We start from the raw sequence: 20,650 nt of genomic DNA on the forward strand, positions 1-20,650 counted from the left end.
TGTACTAGATTAATTTTTCCATTCTCGAATGTGAGTAGCGCAAGTTTCCATTTTGTACTCCTTTAAAACAAGCTCCAACACTTTGTGTTGAGGTACCGTACGTTTCAATAGCTAGACAGGCTCAGGCAGCTTGTCAAAGCTCCATAAGCTCTCTGCTTATGGCTTGCAGAAAGAAAGCTAGATTTTCATTTCTCCTTCCATTCAACAGGAGTCTCTTTCATGTCTGAAAATTGAAAACGCGTGTTTTTCAGTGTGGTGCATGGATGTGTGTGTGCCCTCTGGCACACCTGTTTCTAATTTCCTGACTTGAAAGCATCTCCCATCAAAAGAGGCAGAAAAACAATTTCTTTCTGACACGCTGCTCGGAGGCCCTTGCTTTGCAGAAGGCCTTCCTTTCGTTTGCCATCTTGGTTCCATTGGTAGGACATTATAAGATGCAGAGCACACATTGTATGGGATGTTCAGTTTATATTGTGCTGGGTTCTTTCCCCTCTTGTTGTGGTTATTTTAAGCATTAAAAATCCACTTGAGAAGTCACTATGTTGAGGGAAAAGCAGTAATTTAATCCATCATTTCTTACATGAAGCTGAAATTAAGAACCAAATTCTATAGCAAGTTAACATTTTTATAACCTCTGAATTAGGTAGAGTGTTAGTGTTTGGTACTGAAGGTTAGCTGTGCTAATTTAAATATTACAGCTCAGATTTCTAACCTTTTCTTCAAGATATTCAGTATTAAATAGTATCGAATTAGCAGCTGAAAATCAATGATGTTAACAACCTTGAAAATCAGTAGTTTGATTGTGAAAGTTGTATAGGCTAACTAGTGGATTACTACAGAATACAGCAACTAACTACAGGACATCAATTAGGAAGGAAAAGTATGAACTTTTACGCTCTACCTTTTGTGTTATGGACTTGTCTGTTTTCTCAGTTGAGGGACTGATGCTTTAACAAACATCTGGATTATCTCCACAGCTACTATCCTGCTGTATGTACCTATCCAGGGGCATGCTATTGAAATGCATTGGTTTAGTTTACTGGCAGGCTGAGCAGAACGAAACTTTCAAAGGGGCTTAAAGCTTAAAACTCTTTGTATACATACAGCTATGTAGAACCTGAAGAGCAAAAAACTTAGCTTGGGTCTACCACATTAATTCATATACTCATAAAACCTGACTTTGCTAAGCTTTGTTCATGCTAATATGATCTGACGTATCACTGACGAAGCGCTAAAAATGTGAGTCAAGGTATATACTTCTATGTAACTTCATAAAGTATACCGAAGAAAGGTAAATGGGTTAATAATTCACATTAGTACCTGCTGAAGTATATAACCCTGGTGTATTTCTTGTCTTATGCATATATTGACATTGAGTAACAAAGAAATGCTGTATAGAGAATTGCCTGCTATTGGAATTATGAATGGCAGTGGAAAAATTGTTGTCATTTGTCGATGTAGTAACTGGTTTCCGTGATTGGTTCCCATCTTTTATTTTTCTGCAGAATGGCATGTATCTCACTTGTTGCACAGTGCTGTACAACATAACAGGTACTTCTGGTTTGCTTGATCTGTGATTCACTAATCAGCAACATCTGCTTCATGGGGCATGGAGTGCAGGAAGGACCATCTTGCTGTGCCCTAGGCTTGTTGGGAGCTTTGTATTTTTCTGTCGTGTTTTTGGCTGAGGTAGTCGCTTGAGAGAACTACTGATACATACACAAATGCTAAATTATAATAAGATAACAGAACAAAGAGAGACTATGGAGAAAAAAGAAGGCTATAGATTCTCAGATAGTTCTTGTGGGGACCTCATATGAATCAGCGAGGAATGCCTGAGTAGGAAAAGTGGCGTTCTCAGAGATGACACGTTTAAATACTCACAGAAGAGGGAAGTAGTATTTCATTGCTGGTCAGCTTTACAGTTTGAAAGAAACACTACATCAGAAGCTGTTCTACAACACGATCCAAGACGGTCTGTCTCTGAAAATCGGTTCTGTTGCTTTTTGTATGATGTCCAGCGCTAAAGCAGTTCTCAGACAGGGTTAGAAACTTCTAAGTGTGAGGTAATAACTTAATTAGTTAGGGTTGGAAATTGATTGGTTTGTTTGTTTGAGTTCTTAAATCTTTTGGTTTAAGTGTGAAATAAGTGTTATGGCTGTCGTGTGCTATCCCTCTTTGCTTCCTCTATCAGAGGAGACTGTTCGTGACATGACTTGGAGCCTTTAGGAATCTGTTTTTTAAATTCATTTCCCCTCAAAACAAATAAGCTAGAAACTTGCATCAAAATACTAATCTTTATCTGTCTTTTGATTTTTTTCTTCATTTATCAAAATAGAATTTTGCTCACTTTGCCTATAGTAATCCTAAAGAATAACAACTTGTGCCTGCAAACATGGACAACAGAAGGCAACGTGGTGTTTGTACAATATTACTGTGTTCGAAAAATACTTTACTATATGAAATAGATTTTCTTTGAGAAGCAGCAGGGTAACTCAGTACATTTTTCCAGATAGTCATCTTCGTTTGACTCACTCTTGTGTGAAGTCTTATGGAAGATTTTGTCTGTCATTGCTAATTGTTTGCCTCTAAGATATAATGAGCTTTGGCTTACCAAAGAAGTCCTCATCCTGACTGGGAAGGCATAATAAAATGATTTAGTCTCTCTTTACAGGAAAGTTACTAAAACAAGCATAGTTGGACTTTAATGCAGAATTGAAAGTTCTTCTTAGAGAATCCCTGTTGGTTTGATTTCAGTGTAATTTTGTGAAAAACTCTGAAGCATAGTAAGACTCATAATTAAAGGTTGCATCACGTGAGATAGTTAAATGAAGCGGTCTTGCATTTCCACTAGGTTATATGCATGATTTGGGAATGTATTGAAGTAGCTCTGACTGTTGCTGTCTTGGTCCAAGTTAATATAAGTCTTTCTCAAGTTGGCTCATACTGGTGCTGGTTAGGTTAGAAGTGAATCAAGTTATAGATGTGAACCCACCATTTATATTGTATGTTATAAATCAGGTTTCGATTGCTGTAATTCCTTATGCATTTGTTTTGTGTCTAGCCCTAGTATAATCTGCAGCATTTTCCCAGTTTGAGACAACGGAGATGTCCTGGACTGCTAAACTTGTAGACAGATTATGCTGTAGTATTTGGTTCTAACTTGAGATAAGAGGAAGTGCAGTTCTATCACTGAAATTATGATATATTTTTTCCCAACCTTTATCTAAGTATGTGAAACACTACTTATTTTCTTCTCTTGTTCAAAAATAGATGTTCCTACGTTAAAAACTGAAGGAAGAAATTCTTCCTTTCAAAAAGGGGGAATGGGGATATTGTTTTCCTTAGTTATCTGTCCCTGCAGATTGCTGGCATGTGATGTGCTGAAAGGTTTTTACTTGCACTGCCAGCAGCAGTCTGTAAGTTTACTGCCTTGTAGGTTGACATAAATACAACAAAAAGAAATCACTTTGTCTGTGGGGATGTAGGAATGTGTGATGTGTTAGTAGAATTGCAAGGCTGCTTTGCTTGTGGTTCATCCTGGATTACATCAGTGGGCTGCAGCTGTTCTTAGCCCATATTATGTTTTCCATCTCTTTTTTTTTTTTTTTTTTTTTTTGTAGCAGACTTGATGTTTTGGGAACTCTTCAATAAAGTCATTCTCTTGGGGTAAAATAAGATAATACATCATACTAAGAAATGGCCATTGTCTTTTTGATGCCGATTTAGGAATTACTTAAATTCTGAAGTAGTAACATCTGTTTTTATTACTACTTAGAGAGGCAAAAGCTCACTCTTATTTTTGTTGCTCATTTGCTTGATTCAACTCCAAGCCCCATGTTTCTTACCTCACTGTGTATAAATTTTATCTGTAAAGGTGTTAACAAATATTGCTTGAGAAAAAGTCAACTTGCTAGCTTTTTACTGGAGTATATTCTCACTGAGCTTTGTTCTTTACAGCTAAATTTCATAATGATTATGTTTTATTTGTTTAAAAAAAACAGCTGTGTTGTGATCTATGGACAAAATGCATCTAGCACCTCTTGCATATTCTTTATGAATTACTTTGTCTTGGATAAATATGAGATAACTCTCAATTGTATTGTAGACTAAAGGTTACCAGCATGGAAGTAGTAGGGCAATGAACTGACAGACCTTCCTGTAAGCACTGTTGAAGATGCTGTATTGTGTGATCCTCTTGAAGATAATAGCCTAACCAGGACACTGTTCTCAATAACTAGAGAGTTTGGCAGTCTCTGTGAAAATGGTTTCCTCTTGTGCTCTCAAGAACTGTCTCCCTTTGCTATGTAATTGCTATACTATTTTAGCTCTTCCATTTTCCTCTAAATTTATAACTGGCTTATACTTAATCTGTTTGCTATACAAAGAATTTTTGATCTTTCTGTAGTGCCAATTTTGTGTAGATTCAATGCCAGAGTACTCCACTTCAAACAATTCAATGTAATGGAATTCTATTGACCAGGAGACACTGCCCATTTGAAAGAGCACATAATTGAAGACTAAGGTGGGATTTTGATGGTGGAACGTAGCAAGATTTTGGGACATGTAGCCAAAATTATTCTGCAGTCTGATCTGTGTGCTTATTCACTGACTTCTAATGCATTCGTAATGCTCCAGAAGGGTTTTTGTTCTTTTTTTTTTTTTTTTTTTAAATCTTGGAAATGTCGGGGGGGGGGTGAAGGAATCTTTTTGTCTTTTTTTTTCCCTGACATTTTAGCAGTTTTGAGGAACTCATTCTGCACTTTAGGGGAAGGATATAATTATATGCCAAGTAACCAGAAAGATTCCTAGAGAAGGATTCTGTGTTTACTGGGGCTTAGAAGCAGTGGCAAGAACAAGAAGTCAGTGGGAGCTCCAAGAGGCAGTGCTAGACCTGCCTGTGAGTGTTTGTGCAGTGATGCGTCCAAAGCTGTCAGTGCTCCACACTCAGAACACTGGGAAGCACAGAGATGAGGCACGCAGCTGGCTGCAGTGTAGCCAGCTTGGGTTGGATTTATTTGTTCTTTCTTTGTGCCAGATCTAGGCTGGCTTCATCCAGACTTGCTCAGTTTCCTCTGTTCTGGGCTTGTTCATGCTTCCCGTAAAGTGAAAGTTACCCGTGGAGACTGAGCTACTTTTGTCTGAAGCCAGCCTAGGTCCAGTGCCTCACCAGCTCTGGCTCTGTGCCGACTGAAAGAAGCGAGGTGAGTTCCAGCCATAGATTGTCTCTGGAAACTGTGTATGTCCATTCTTGCACCTGAGCTAGTAAGACCGACTGGATTAGAACCGGTCTTTTTATGGAGACAGCACAGTGCTTGCATCCTTGTGGTTACTGAGAAATTGGCTAGAAACGTATAGAGATAATTGGGAATTGACTATATTTGACTTCCACATACCCTGTTTCACATATTCTACTACCTAACCGACTTTTGGTCCTAATACACTTTGATGTTGCGCATCTGATCAAACTGCAGTCACCTCATTATAGTTGAACTGGGGTATCTGGATAAGGATGACGAGTCAGACAGTTTGACTGTTTCTGCTCTCTGAATGTAACCTTTTGTGGTTTATGTCTTTATGCAGTAGCAACTTCAGGGAAGTTGCAGGAGCAACTTTCTTTTCTGATGACTCAGTGTCATTCTCTTAAAAAATAAAAATAATAAAAAATTGCAGATACCTGTCATATGCACCTTTTATTTTTTTGCTTGTGATGTTGTATAATAACAATAGAATATTTTCTTAATACTACCTATATTTTGACCGTTCCTCAACTTTATATTTCCCTAGGTTGTGGAGAGCACCTTGTACGGACCATACTGGCCAGAGAATGTTCATGTGCTTTGCAAACAGAAGATGCCCACCAAGCTCTCCTAGAGACTATGCAAAACAAGTTTATCGGTAAGTATCTGGTACTAATTGCCTAAGCATTTTACAACATTGTTTAAAATGCCATTAACCCTATCACATAAAGGTAGGATGCTTACTTTTGTGATTTCTGTTGAAACCTTATGTTGCAGTTGGCTTCAAATTTAGTGCTGTGTTACATCTAAACAATGCTAAATCAAACTACAGAGGAATATTTTAGGAAGCCTAAAGGAAAGCCCTTGGAAATTTCTCAACTGATATGTGAGTAAGAGAATAGCCGGTGAGGTTTGAAGAAAGAATTTCCTGTCTGGATCATTGGCTGTGGTGTACAATAGCATGCTTTAGAGGTTGTTCAACAGCATTAATAAAAATTATTCATCATGTTAACCCTTTTAAATATAGCAGACCTCAAAACACCTTCATGTTCTAATTTAATAGAGACAGATTCTGGTTTGTTATTTACATTATGAAATAGATTTCGTAATTTTGGTTTTGACAGCATTACATTTGACTGTTAGAGAAAGAGCCACCTTCACACTAGAAGGCTGCACTTGATAGTCTGCTGCTGCATTGCAGTCATTTTTAGGTGCTGTGAAAATGCAGAACAAAATAATCCTAGAATTTTTCCCAAAGATATTATAATTGAAGTACTTTTTTATTTGATCACTTATTCCAGTGCAGAAAATTAGGAGTATATCAGTGCAGAAAATCAGGAATTTATGACTAAGAGGTCTTCAGAAATGAGGTGTGATGGTGTCACCAATTAGCGATGGGACTCTGCAGCTGCTATATGGAAGTGACCTGACTTCAGGAAAACCAGATTTTTGGTCTCCATACTCTCTTAAACTTACTGTGCTGTTTGTTGTAGCAAACCAAAGGGTATTTTTGACATACGCGTAGAATATACTAGTTTGTTTTCATCTTAACAAACACAGGCATGCAAGCACTAACAACAGCTACTGCAACTTCTTAACAGCATAGAAACTGCCTGATAAAAGGTGAAAAAGGTCAGGAACTGTTTAGTTGAGGTCCTTTTTTCAAGTTGCTTTGAGTTTTTTTTTTTTTCTATGACTCCTTTTACTAACTGCTAGCAATAGTGCTTCCCTTACTGTTTGTCCTGGTAAGAATGTCTTTAATGTGATCAACCAGCTTTTGCTCATCCTTCCATTTTTTTCCCCTTTTAATATATTTTGAATATATTTTGCACCCGTTTGCTTAGCAGATGTTTTTGTTTTAAATGTGAACTGGTTATTATGTGACATATAAATTATTTTCTTTTCTGAAAATGTTTGTATTGGACTTAAGAACATATTGAATGCTGCTTAGCTTTTTGCTTTTTACCTGAAGCTATCCATTGCAGAGAAAGAGGAGCCGGACAGAGATACTGTGTTAACAGTGTGATATCTTATTACCTTGGGAAAAAAACTTAATGAAACAGGGGAAAGTGACAAGTAGGAGGGACAGGATCAAATTCATGCTTTACGTGGTAGGCAAGCTTGAAGAAAAGTGTTTTGTAATTCGTCTTTGTAATTTCTTATGTTAATTAGCCATGGGTCTTATTTCTGTTTTCAAAACTTATCACTGCAGGTTTTTGTTATCCAACGGTAGGGATATGTATTACCTGAGAAGGTTCTCAGTGGTACTTCAGGGCAGCACTGAAGTGATAAAAGGGATACAGCTGCCTTCTTGTATAGGTAAAATGCCTGAATTCTGTGTTTTGATTAGCAACAAGGAAATCTAGTTTGCCCTCAGCTGACCTGCGGATGAAGACTGATTGAGAAGGGCTCAAAATCCAGATACATTTGTTGTTTACGTGTAACATGGTTACACGTACGTTTGTAGCAAATTGTTTTAGCAAATTTGAGGGACTTTGCAATTTTGAAGATGTAACACAAAGTCACATCTTGCTAATATAATGCAAGAGCTGAAAAAATGCATAGCACATCAAACATCAGGTAGTAAATATTTTTTTTTTCCATCAATTTTCATAGATGTTGATGTATTAGTTCTTACCTCAAGATGTATGGCATGATTCAGGATTACTCACCATTCTTAAACAATAAAATAAGGTGAAACAACTTACTAGCCTGCTTGCTAATGGCGTGGATTCTTTCCTTGATAGTCTTTCTTAAAGCCCTATTTTGTGGCAGTGTCAAGCTTTAGCCAGAATTATGATGGACCAAGGCCAAAAAAAATTAATAGCTCTAACAAAGCAGAGCTGGAATGTTTTGTCAGAAGTCAGAATGTGTGTTACTTGTATTGGAGGGAGGAACAGCTGATTTTGGCAGTTGCCATCAGATTGGTGCTTCCTGTTTACAGAACTCTTCAAATCTCCACAGAGTCCTGGGAATCCTTCCAGCTAGGGAATGCCTGGCTTGAACAGTGAGTGCTGTTTAAACAGCAGGTGATGAACAAAGTAGTGGCAGATGTGCTTGTCTCATCCTTTCTCAGAGCCAACTTGCTGTGAATGATGCACAATTGATGGTTAGAACAGAGGTGGGAGAAATTAAATTTCAACTATTTCTAAGTTGAGTGGGCTTGATGTCTCCTGTAGAGGAATGCTAAAGCCGTTGAAGAATGGTGTTCTGTAAACAGAAATATCTTCCATACAGAAGAACAGAGGATTTTGTTACTCATCATTCCTTTCAAATATGGCCAAGTTTGTGGAATGTAGACTTAGAGTAAATGTTTGTGTCATCTCACTGGCGGGAAATCTAGGCTTTTAGCAATGACAGCATTATGAATTCTGCTTTAAAGTTTCTTACAAAGTTTTAGAAAGTAATGCGCTAACATACATAGGTGGATCCTGATGTTTGTTCTTCCCTTAGCAGAAAAGTGTTCATCTGTTCTTGTACATTTAAGCAGTACTTCAGTTCTCAGATGAACAATGTCTGTGAGAAGGTTGTGACACCATGATGACACTGAAACTTTCCCTTTTAGGAGTCATGTGCCAAATGCCTCCCTTGGGAGAAGGAGCTTGGACAGTTAGGAATCATAGAGCATAGATTTCCCAATTATGAGTTAAGCTGACAGGCTGAAAAATCCTTGTGCTTAAACTGTTGCCAGAGTGGCAGCAGCTGTCGTTACAGCGTTGTTATTGCTTTACACTGAGATGCCGCATCACTCTAAGCTTTGTAGTATCCTCCTGCAAGCAGAGGAAGCACGCTATGGAAGCATTAATATGACCTCTCTGTGATGCAGAGAAAGAGATTTGAGAAAAGAATGAAGTGATCCCGAAGTTTCATGTAACATATTTCATCCACTGCAAGGTTAAGATTTCACAAGTTTGCGTGTGATGGCAGGCAGCACTGAGCAGAGCTCTCTGTTATTTATGCAATAAAACATCTAAAAAACTACCATGACATGTTGGTGTTACACTCAGGTTTGTCTATGTCCTGCCTGCACTTCTTATTAAGAGCATTGGGCTTTTTTTGGATAGCAGTATCCTCAGTTATTTAACTTCTTAAAATCTTACTTATAAAGTTTGAAAGTACAGATGCTTTCCCTTGCAGCTTCTTTAAAAATTTCAAACTGAAGTTTTAACTTACTTATTTACTGTAAAATATAAAATCTCTGGTTTCGGACAGCTTGTGCTTGAATATTTAACAAATGATGCTGCATGAAATTAAAAGCTGGCTTCATTTAGTGCTTATGTTTTCCTCTAATGTTTGTTTAAATGGTTAGCTTGATACATAGTGTGGTACATAGCGGAAGCACAGGGCTGAACAGCTTCATTTTAAAGATGTTCTGTACAAAAGCTGACAAAGTGCATTGGGTAGGTGAACTACGGACCTAAGAAAATCTGAATTTCACTCACATTGTGAAAGATGCACAAGAAGATACAGAACTATTTAGGTGGAGGACGCTACAGCACTTAATTGGTTCCACTACACCACATTCAGTGGTCAGAGCCATGTTCTGAAGACTTTGAAAGCTAATGTAGACAGGGAAGCTGGTAATGGTTTCTCTACTGTGGATGACTATGAATAGCAGACATCTGATGAACAACTGGTTAGTCCTTCAGCTGGATAACTGAAAACACTTCTTTTACTGTTAAGTATCAGATCTGTGCTAGACTGTGTCTGTCTAGTAGCTACAAATTGGGAAGTAGCACAGGGTCAGAAATGATTAGCACATATGGATATATCATTAAAAAAAATGGTTTGGAGTAAGTGCTCTTCAGCTTGGAAGCTGTTTAATTTACAAGAGACAGAGGAAAACATTGCTCGGTGTTTTTAGCTATAGAAGATGCCTGAATGTTGAGGCCACTTCTTGTCTTAACGCTTGTGAAATTCCTGTGCATTGCTTCAGCCCTGTTCTGAGGCTGGTGTTCAGCTATGGTTGCTCTTGCAGTACGTGATGGGATCGGTGAATGTGGAGCTGCCGTGAGGATGTTTGCGTGATTTTAAGAGACTGTTATTGCAGAATAATAAGGTACAAAATATATAAATGAAAACTTCATAATGCTTTCCATGTGTCAGTTAGCAATAACAGAATAGTTGAGCTTTGAAAGAGGGACATATGTTCTGTAAAACATAATTTTGTGACTCAGGGAGGTGAGAACTAAAACATATTTTTTATTTGGTTGGTTTTTACTACCCATTCTCTCAGGTGTGACCAGTCAGATGCCCTACTGCAAGTTTTGGTTTGGGTTTTTCTTGCCGAATTCTTCAGTGTTATGCTGGTATAAACAAAAAAGAACAGTGAGTTTCATGGAGACTTGAACTGATATTGCCCATGTTTTTGTAGCTTTGTGATTAGCAAGCTATGAGATCAAAGCTTTGTCTAGCAGTTATACTTTGTTGCAATTAAAAGTATTTTTGAGTAGTAGGCATATTTTGTTTTCACTGAATTTTTAATTTAATTAATTAATTTAATAATTAAATAATTAATACCAGGATCTGTCATTCTTAAGAGCACAGAGAGAGCAAAACTCATTTAGAAATATGGAAGTCAGATCGCTTTTCCCGTCTAATGTGAAACCATGATGACATTCATATACATGAAAGTTACTCAGTTTCAGCTTTTCTCTTTCTATTTAAGTACTAATTTGATAATATATATATATACATGAAAAACACCATTACCTACGTTGTTGTTTTTGTTATTAATATTATTATTATTCTACAAAAGTCTGCACTATTCTTTCTTTTTCTCAAAGGCTTCACCATAATAAAATCATTTTTAGAACTGAATTAATGAAATATGTTCCTGATGTTTGAATTCACAGTGTTTTGAGAATACTCAAATTATTTCTTGTGTACATTGCATGGATTGTATTTAGATGTGAAGAATAATACTATATTTCTACCATTATTTTCAGAAGCTTATTAGTGGACGTACATCTTTCAACTGTTTGGAATCTTGCTTAACGTAGATCTAGTCATTGTTTTAAAAAAATATATTAATATATTTGAATCCATCTTTTTTTTAAGTTGCGTTAATTGGAAAATAATATACATTCTCTGTTTAAAAGAATGTACTGTTCAGTGTATATTTAATTTGGCTTAGAGTCTTTTAAGGGAGGAGAAGCAGTCTTTTTGAATTTACTGTTGTGTAGAATGCTGTAATACTATTACTGTAGGCAGCTGTTCTTTACTGTCACTAGAGGTTGATGTCCCACAAGCTAGCTAGAGCCGTGAATTGGAGGCACCTCACTTGTCATTGATGTTGTTTTGCATTGAGATGGTTCAGCTGAAATTGCTGGTGAAAGCGCTTGGAGTGGTGGATGGAGCCGTCACGCGGTTTTGTTTCTGATGACTCTGTGGAAGGCAGCCTACAGCAGAAGTGGTGAAAGGGATGTCGAACGGAAGTGTGTGCAAGGAGGCTATAGGTTCTGGGTTTGTCTCATGTGTTGTGCATCACTGGGCAAGTAACGCTGTTTCCACCTCTATAAGGGAGATAATGGGTCTCATCTTCTTTGCTTTGTTTGCATATTAGAAACTTTTAAGACACGCTTTGTTTTAATACTCTGTTCAGATTGCCTGCAAGTCACTCTAGGCCATTTTGCTCATCTCTGTGTCAGTCCAGCGCTACGGTTGTGTTTCATCCTTACAAAGGAAGGCCTGGTCTCCTTTGGCATATGATTCTGTGATTAAGCATGCTACATTTGTTATATTGTTTTATTCCTGCAATATGGACATGTATTGTAATGATCAGCTTTTTATCACATCTGAATATGACTGTCCTTTGGTTGAGAACAAATGTGGTAAGCTTTACAGTTTCCCTTTCACTGAAGCTTGAAACCAGTTCTTACTGTTGTTTTTGCATTAAAGGAATAATTTAAACTATAGGAATAGCTGTGGACAAATCAAAGGGGGCAAATGAGTAGATCTGTTCTAAAGTTCTTGTGGCCAGCAAAGCCTTTTATGATGTCTGTACATTAGACATAGTATACTAATTTATTTATAGAAAATAATTGGAAAACAAATAAAATGCCTGTTGCAATTATGTATTTGAGTTAAAATTACAGTTTTTTTGCAAATACGTGGCCAGAATCTATTTGGGCTGAAGCGCAAATACTTGGTTAATGTTGCAGCTCAAGGCATTTTAAATCATGCATAAATCATGCCGTCGTTTTCCTATTTAAAACTGTAGGAATCTCATTTTAAATTACTAACCAGAAAAAGAATGCTTAGACTTGATGCAGCTAACTTTAAAACTTTTCCAGCTTCTGATAGAATATTTTTATATCTTATGTCTTAAATTAACAACAGAAAAGCCACTTGAAAAAGTAGAGTTTTCTGCTAATATTTATGAAACAGTAAGAAAGATCATCTATAGCAGTTTGATGATGTCTCTCTACAGAGTGCCTTAAATAGGGAAAAATGAGTAAATTATAAAAGTAACCCAAATTTGCTTGATTTTTTTCACATGTGGCCATCTTTATGTTAATCACAGTACAAAAAGAACTAAAAATTGAGACATTATTTTCTTCAGCCTGACAGTCCATTTCTCTGTATTATCTCTCTCTTGGTCCAAGAACGTTGTGCACACAAATGTAATTTCCAATTTTTATTTACTCAGTGTAGCTTTTTTCCCTTTTTGATCACTGATACATTGTGCCATGAGTCACTTACTTCGAAGCACTGTGCTTTTTGACATTGTATTTTTAAAATGTTATAAAGCAGAATTCCTAATTGTTAGTATCTGATTTAAAGTATTGTAATTTGAGTCTGGAATGATGCCAAAGAACACAATAAAACTGTGTCATATAAAGCATATGTATTCATACTCTCACTATTTAGAGTCTTAGAGAACAAATTCTGGTTGTTGAGAGGTAGCCGGCTTCCCTGATGTATCTTTAAAGTCCAGAATCTTTTTTTTGTGCCTTTGTCTGCTAGGAGTGAGGGTCTTGAAGGTTCACATGCAGTATCGTTGACTTCAGTGACACTTCAAAAGAGTACAATTTCCTGTCAGAAATGCTTTTCTAATGATTATTAATGAATAATGCCACTGAGAAGTAAAAACTAAAGAGAATAGATGCATCTGAAACCAGAGAAATGGAGCAAGTTTGGGAGATATTCTTTAGAATTAATGGAAGTTTTCTAAAGCCCAGCAGCTGAACTTAAGTTTCTAGGTCTGCTAAATGTGCCTCTGACTGTTTTGAATCCTACATGAAAAGATACATTATTTGTACTTGAACTGCCTGTGCTAAGGTGAAAAGTTGTGATCTACATTGGATTGGTTTCCCAGAAAAAGAATGATGACACAGGTTCTCTAATGTCAGATTTGGAAGGGGTGGCTTCAATGAGGCTCACTAGGTCTTACAGAGCAGCCTGAAGTTGGAGTGTCTCATAGCACAGCCTGGCCATCTTTTGCACTTTCCTCTTGTGTGAGTGGTGTTTGATCTGATGTTAATGTGCTGAGAATTTGTGAGTCACTCTAGAATCCAGACTGAATTCTAAATTTCAAGTTTGGGATGTTCAGATATGCATTGCCTGCAGAAAAATGTAGCAGCAACACAAAAAGTTCGTGGCATATTATGTTTCTGTAATTCAAAGTTTTGCATTATTTCCATCTACAGATAAGAAAGAGTGTAAAGGTGCTCACAAAGCGGTGAGCAAATCACTACTTAAGTTTCAGATATTTTTTTCTTGCTTGAGTCTGGTGTTTTCTACTCTGTTTTGAATTAAATAATGAATTTTCAGGCTTTCATTTTAAGGCTACCATGGGAATTTCCAGTGTGATCTTTGCCATTTATGTAATGCAAGACTAAGTTTTCATGAACCATTAAACCTATTTAGAAAGTTACTCATAAGAAAAATTAAAAGTTGCTTTTGTAAAAGCAGTGGTTGGCCTTGACAGGCTTTTCAATCATTAGTGATGAGATTAAGAAATCTAAGAAACTAATCCTACCACAAATAATTATTGATAAAAATTTCATCCAGGTTCACCTTTTCTTGCCAATGAAGATGGTGTACTCGGAGGTGTGATAGTTCTTCGATCTTGCAGGTGTTCAGCAGAACCTGAATTATCACAGGAAAAGCCAACTTTACTAGGTAATATTTCCTTACTCGTTCTTACTTGAGGTTTGGTGCTAAATCAAGGTAAAAGATGAAATAAAAACTGACATTGTATGTTTACCATTGCTTAAAAGCCACAGGGGTAGTAAAAATGATTACAGTTTGTTTGAGATTATAGAACCTTAGAAAGTGAAATAATAGTATATGCCTTCTTTGTTCTGAAAAAATGTGGAAAAGAGCACTCTGTCTGACTTGTTAATTCTTAGCATAATTGAACCCCTCTAAAACCATGGCATAGAAATAGTGGTTGCTTGGGGTGGCAGGATATCCTCTGCAAACAAAGAATTGTATGTTTAGCTAGGGATAATGCATATGCTCATTTAATGCTTCTCAGTGGCTTATGTGCCAAAAATATGATCTAAAAAGTACTTTTTCCTACTTTTTTCAGGATAAAACATGAATATGATGATGATAGATTTAAAATTCAGAAGGAAAATCACTTTGTAGTTAGAAATTCTTTTTGTTTTGCCTAGGAAAATCTGTTCAGATAAGCTGCAGTTACTGTTTGCCTACGCACATAACAAGAGTACTTCTTTATATTGAGATGAGCAGAAAACATCTTTGCCTCCATCAGTAGCTGATTGGTTAAAAAAGGTTGGAGCCTTTCAGCCCTATATGTCCTAGAAAAAAAATTTATCCATCTCACTGCTTTACAGTGGAACAAGTGTACTACAGGAGGCTGGTAGGTAGTTTTCCTTAGCAGAGAAACAGCCAGGAAACTGACCTCCGTTAGGTACAGCACCACAAGAAAACAGTAAAGCCTGTGAATTATTTTGGCGTGCCACTTGTACCATATGCTTTCTTGTGTGCATATATGTCCAGCCGTACCGTGTGTTTATGTATTGGGTCATGTGAGCCTGGGTAGTACACATTTCATTATGTGCGCTACCAGAATGAAAGGTTTTTCCTTTAGTTTAATTCTCTTCTCTTGTTTCCTCAAGTGCTTTCTGAATAGCTGTCAGAAGCATTACAGATTTGAGGTAGCTTTCATATCTTTTAGGATCTGATTTGACAAATTTGAACACCAAATTTGACTTTGTGTATTAAGGCTTGTCTTAGCATCTCACCTGGTAATTCTTGAATTGCATAATTTCTTTTTAATTGATAGGCTACTCTTTAGATAGACACTTCTGTCTTAGTTCATTGCTACTTCTATCCCACTGAAACTCCACATCCCAGTTATTTACTCCAGTATGTTATCTTTCTCAGTACAGTAAGTAGCATTCATGATTGTCAATCCAGCAATCAAGGTTGATGTGCACGTTATGCGTTTAATCAACACAACTTCCGTACGAGTTTTGTGTACATTTGTTTTGCTTTTGCAAAAACCCAGAGATTTGTGAGGTGAATCTTAACCATACACTCAATACAGCTGGGATAGTAGTGGTGTACAACAGAGGGATTTTTGAAGTCTTGAATGGGAAAAGAATTTGGAAATAAGTTTGGTACGTTACGTTTTTTGGAGTTATTACTTGAACAGCTTGTCTTTTTGGAAAAATAGACTGCTAAGTAGTTCTATTATGTCTTTCAATTATTGGAAAGCCAAGACGGTCTCATGCTGAGTCCTGAATCACGACATGGGGTTGCTAAACATGCAGAGAATGTTGCAAGTTTGATTTACAGTTTTCAAATTCAGGAATGACATGATTATGTCATTATTAATCTAGTGGAAAGAATCCCACCACATAAATTCTACATTTAAAAAAGAGTTTAGAAAATGACGATGCAAGCCTAATTAAACAAGAACAAATAAAATCAGCCTTCAATTTCTTACACTTGGAAGTGAGAGTAATATTTTCTATGTAATGTTTGACTTCGATGCAAGAAAACATGTTCTTATTAAGGAAGATACAATATTTTTCCTCAAATTTTATAATGAAAATCCCCATACTTGTACATTGTAAGTAAAGACTGTTTGTCTCTTGATTTTTTTTTCATTTTCTTTCCACTGAAAGAAGAATCTTGTAGCACAGCTTATTCTATAGATATTTCTTTTTTTTGTGTGTAGAAATTTCTGCCTTTTTATGTTAACGTATAATTAAACATATGTACTATTTATGTTGTTTTAATTGCAGATAAGTTGTGTAATACTTAAGAACTCGGTGTATAAAATAATGAAATCATTTGTCTCCATTGCAAGTTTTTTTTTTTAAACTACTGAAATAAATTGCAGGAAAGATATTTATTAAGTAGCAGAAAATGTTTGAAATGTCCTTACAGAATTAAGTTTGTAATGTAGGATTCTGATTGTAATTCTGTTACTTTTAATAAACAGCTAATCATGTTGCAGGCTAGTGTATGGTATCTTTGGTGAACAATGTAGAAGGAAAACAGATCTTAAAATTGTAAGAGAATGTGTATAGAGTTATCAAAGGCAAAGGAATATTTTGAGGGTATTTGGTGTGAAATATTGTTCAGCTTCTCAAAATTAAAAAATAAATTTAATTTTGTCTAAAAAAAATAAATAATTTCATTGACAGTTGACTCTTCAGTTGACCCTAACACCCTGAAGAGTGTTAGGGAAGGGTTGGCCTCAGGAAATGCAGTTACATTGCATTAAATAAGAATCACTGAAAATTTTTGGCTAAACTTTGGCTGTGTAAATCATGAATCTATTACAGGGAAGCCAACTGCATACCTAAATGAAGTTCATTTTTCTTTTGTCATTATATCTACAGATCTGTCAGGATTTGCAAGTCTACTGGGATTGTCAGAAATTTAATGTTCTACTAATGGTTAATTGCTATGCAAGGAAAAATGTTTCAAAGGAGAAGCATACTCAGCATGCTATGACCTTCGTCAATCATATTAAAGGAATCTGAGGAATATGAATGAATTGAGTTTCAAAAAACACCTAAGCATGCTTTTTGTAGTTGCAAAAGTCCTGTCTATAATAAAATATGTGAAAATGGCTTTTCAAAGCATCTTATTTAATTTCTGTAAGATCTCTTTATAAAGCTCTCCTAAACATACGAATAATATGCTTTTCATCTGAATTTTTTAGGGTATGTGTGCATATAGGGTGTGTGCGTCCATATTGGGGAATTAAAGATTCCTGTAATGAGCTGTTTAGAAGGCTGGTAAATCAGGCCACTTTCAAAATTCAGAAAAATGATTTCTGGATTAACATGCATTAACAGTACACCTTGCCAGTGTTTAGTTTTCAAAATCATTATCACTACAAGCACAAAATTGTTGGCCTTTAGTATTGCATTCTAAATGAGCTGTCAGTATACAGTACTACACAAAATTGTTGGTCTTTAACATTATATTCTAAATAAGCTGTGAGTATCCTGTATAGCCGGTGCTAGAGGTCAAGATGATTGGACTTGGTCTTGTTTCTGAAGATTCTGTCTTGTTAAATTACATCTTATAAGCACTTTTGTGACATCTTGCATTTTTTCATTGTAGTGGAATTTCTGTGGAGCCATACAACAGAGAGCATGTGTGTAGGATATATGTCTGCGCAGGATGGCAAGGCTAAGGTAAGCCATGAAGAATAGGTTGTAATACAGTAAGTATGAGTGCAGAGGTTAAGGAGAATCTGTTTAGTGAAATATTTCAAAATGTTTTGTCTTGAAGAGAAGGAAAAAGTAATGGGTGCAGTGGAAATTGAATGTATCTATTGCTGTAGCATTTCTGATTCCCTTTTTTTAATTACAGTGGTTAACAAATCTACAATGGTGTACATATTATATCAGTTTATATTTGAATAATTATATCCATCTGATTCAGTTATACTTATTGGATAGTACAGTATTTTCCTGTGGGTATGTCATCCTCCAAATAAAGGAATTGAACCACTAAGGAAAAAGGGAGATGATATTAAAAAAAACCTTTGAGCTAGTTCCTAGAAAAGACTATTTCCTCCCTTTTTTTTTTTTTTTTTTTTTTAAATGAGAATTGAAACTGAGTTTAGCAGCAGAAACTGGAAAAATCATAAACATCAAACAGCAGAGATTAACCGAGGAGCCACCTCTTCTTTGGAATACAGCACTGAATGGAGAAAAAGGCAGGTACTACCATGTAGCAACTAGAACATATAAGAAAGGTTTTTGGACGATGAGAATCAGCATGGGGGAAGCTGCAGGTGGAGACAGAATCATTTCCATAGTCATCTATAATGTGTCTTTCTCTGTTTTTGTTTGGCTTTTTTGGGAGCGTAGGGGATGCTGTATTTCATTTGAGAGATAACTATAATGGAGAATGTGAGTGAAAGAATAATTATAGTAACAGAAAAAAACATACAAAAGAGCAAAACTGACATCAGATAATTTTACACACTAAAAATGGTGCAACTGCTGGTTGGAGCATTGGGAACAGATGTCTGACTTAAGGAGTGAAAGGTAATTTTTTTTCTTTAATGTAAGAATGCCCCAGAAGTAGAAAGAAGGTAAAAAACTGGTAAAGGAAATGTTGGTAGTGGTGTTAGTGAAGTATTCTCTTTCATTATATATGTCAAGTGATTTCTAGTGGAATGAGGTGTGTTCTCACTTGTTATCTTAATATTTATTTTACGTTTTATTGGAAAAGAATCCAAACTCAAATTAAAAGCTCAGAGTGAACAAAGTAAAACTAATGCAAGCTGAGCTGTGGATGTTCTAGTATTCAATAGTAAATTTAAAAGTTGTTATATTGCATTCACAGTGAAAGAAGGAGAATTTCTAGAATGTACAACATTAAATTATCGCAGTGTGCATACCTGCTTCTGGCTTACACTGGAAGGCTCAAAAGCTGTTTCTAAGGAAATGTTATTATTTTTTCCTGGTAGTGTCACTCTTATTAATAAATAAATGCTAAATATGAAATCTATCTGGTAATGAGTACTAGCATGACAGTACCGTGCCCAGAGATGTTTTCCTACTCACAGTTGCAACATTTGACATCTGGTGCACATTGTTTTCATACTGCTGGTAAATTCTCCAGCTGGTAATCTTGATTGTGCTGACAGACACAGCTGCTCCTCTTGGTTCACTTTTAAATTATGTTTTTGACCTTCATTGAAGAGTTAATCCCCCTCCCTTTCTTCCTTCTTTGAGTCTGTGGCTACAAATGCTTTCCAGAGAAAAACCACAAATGCTTTTGCTGCTGACTTCTATTGATCAAAAAAGTCTTCTGTCATAAAAGCTGGAATCTTATTCTGCTACAACTAGGGCAAAGTTATAGATGGAAAACTGGGCTTGAAATAGAACACAGTGTATTGTAAGTTAAATAAATATATATAAACTTTTTTCTTTAATAGAGTAACTGTTTTGGTACAGTTAATTTTGTGTGCTTGCCCTGAAAAAAATAATGGTATAAAAATAAAAGTGTAAGATACCACTTGCTTATGAGTACCGTAGCAAAATCATCAGGCAGCAGCTTGCACGGAAACCTGTTGCTTTCCTGTTTTTCTAGGGAGGTAGGGAACTTCAGTTTTTATTTCTTTCATTAGTCGAGGACTCAAGTTTTATTCTGCATCCACTGTTATGAATTAGAATCATAATTACATAAAGGGGTACATCCTGAAGAAGAGAGGTCCTGCTTTATAATCTTGGTGTGTTTCTTGCTGTATCGGAGGCTAACACATTGTACCTAGCAGCTAGTGGTTATGAATCCAGTGCTAAGATTGTGGAGGTATCAGAAGCCTTTGTTACATGGCAGACACACTCTGACCAGCTGGAAACCAGCTCACCTGCAGAAACTAGTGTGCTCAAGAGGTGGAAACATATTCAACCAACTACCAGTCAGCAATTCCTTAAAAGCAAAGTGAGAAAGGAAAGTGGAATCGCAGACTCAAAACTGTGCACCCTAACCTGATGGTGCTTCTGGCTTCTAGCGTTGTGAGCTCTCCAAGTACTGATCAGGAGTCAGCCTTGGAACGGGGCTTTATTTCCTTCCAATTAGACATGACACAGCTGGCAGGTCACCTCCAAACAAGACTGTGAGTATGCTCTCTAGCCAGCCTGAATGCATAAAATGGCTGAGCCCGAAAGAGCTGTAGAACAATTTTGCACTGTGACTAATAATTGATTTAAAGCATACTTTCCAGTCTTTTTTTGGAAAATCAGTTGCCTGGAAAAATCAGTTTTCTGTTGGAAGCTGGTTTAAAATGTTAGGTTGAAGGTTCTTGTTCATTAAAAATAGTGTGGAGGCTTGCCAGATAAATGAAGTTCACACCTTTTTTGCTGACGCAGTCATCTCTGATAGTGTTTCCTATTGCTTGCTTTCTGCTCTCTCAATGCTGAAAGTATTTCAGCGCCATCGCTATGGATAACACT

At 36.4% G+C, this 20,650-nt stretch overlaps 1 protein-coding gene across 14 annotated transcripts in view; it reads left to right on the top strand.

Annotated features, from left to right (window-relative positions):
* The window catches only part of TASP1 (taspase 1), a 76,950-nt gene that overhangs the window by 44,905 nt on the left and 11,395 nt on the right, over positions 1-20,650 (top strand). For 8 of the 14 annotated variants that reach the window (XM_021392202.1, XM_021392208.1, XM_021392203.1 and 5 more), the window contains 3 exons: positions 5,788-5,898; positions 14,256-14,366; positions 17,802-17,875. In XM_021392202.1, coding sequence (XP_021247877.1) covers positions 5,788-5,898; positions 14,256-14,366; positions 17,802-17,875 — 296 coding nt within the window. Of the gene's footprint in view, positions 1-5,787; positions 5,899-14,255; positions 14,367-17,801; positions 17,876-18,291; positions 18,407-20,650 lie in introns of those variants that run through there. The other 6 variants (XR_002437027.1, XR_002437026.1, XR_002437028.1 and 3 more) reach the window with 4 other exon arrangements.

The sequence above is a fragment of the Numida meleagris genome, chromosome 3 (genome assembly GCF_002078875.1).
Source record: "Numida meleagris isolate 19003 breed g44 Domestic line chromosome 3, NumMel1.0, whole genome shotgun sequence".
Classification (NCBI taxonomy): Eukaryota; Metazoa; Chordata; class Aves; order Galliformes; family Numididae; genus Numida; species Numida meleagris.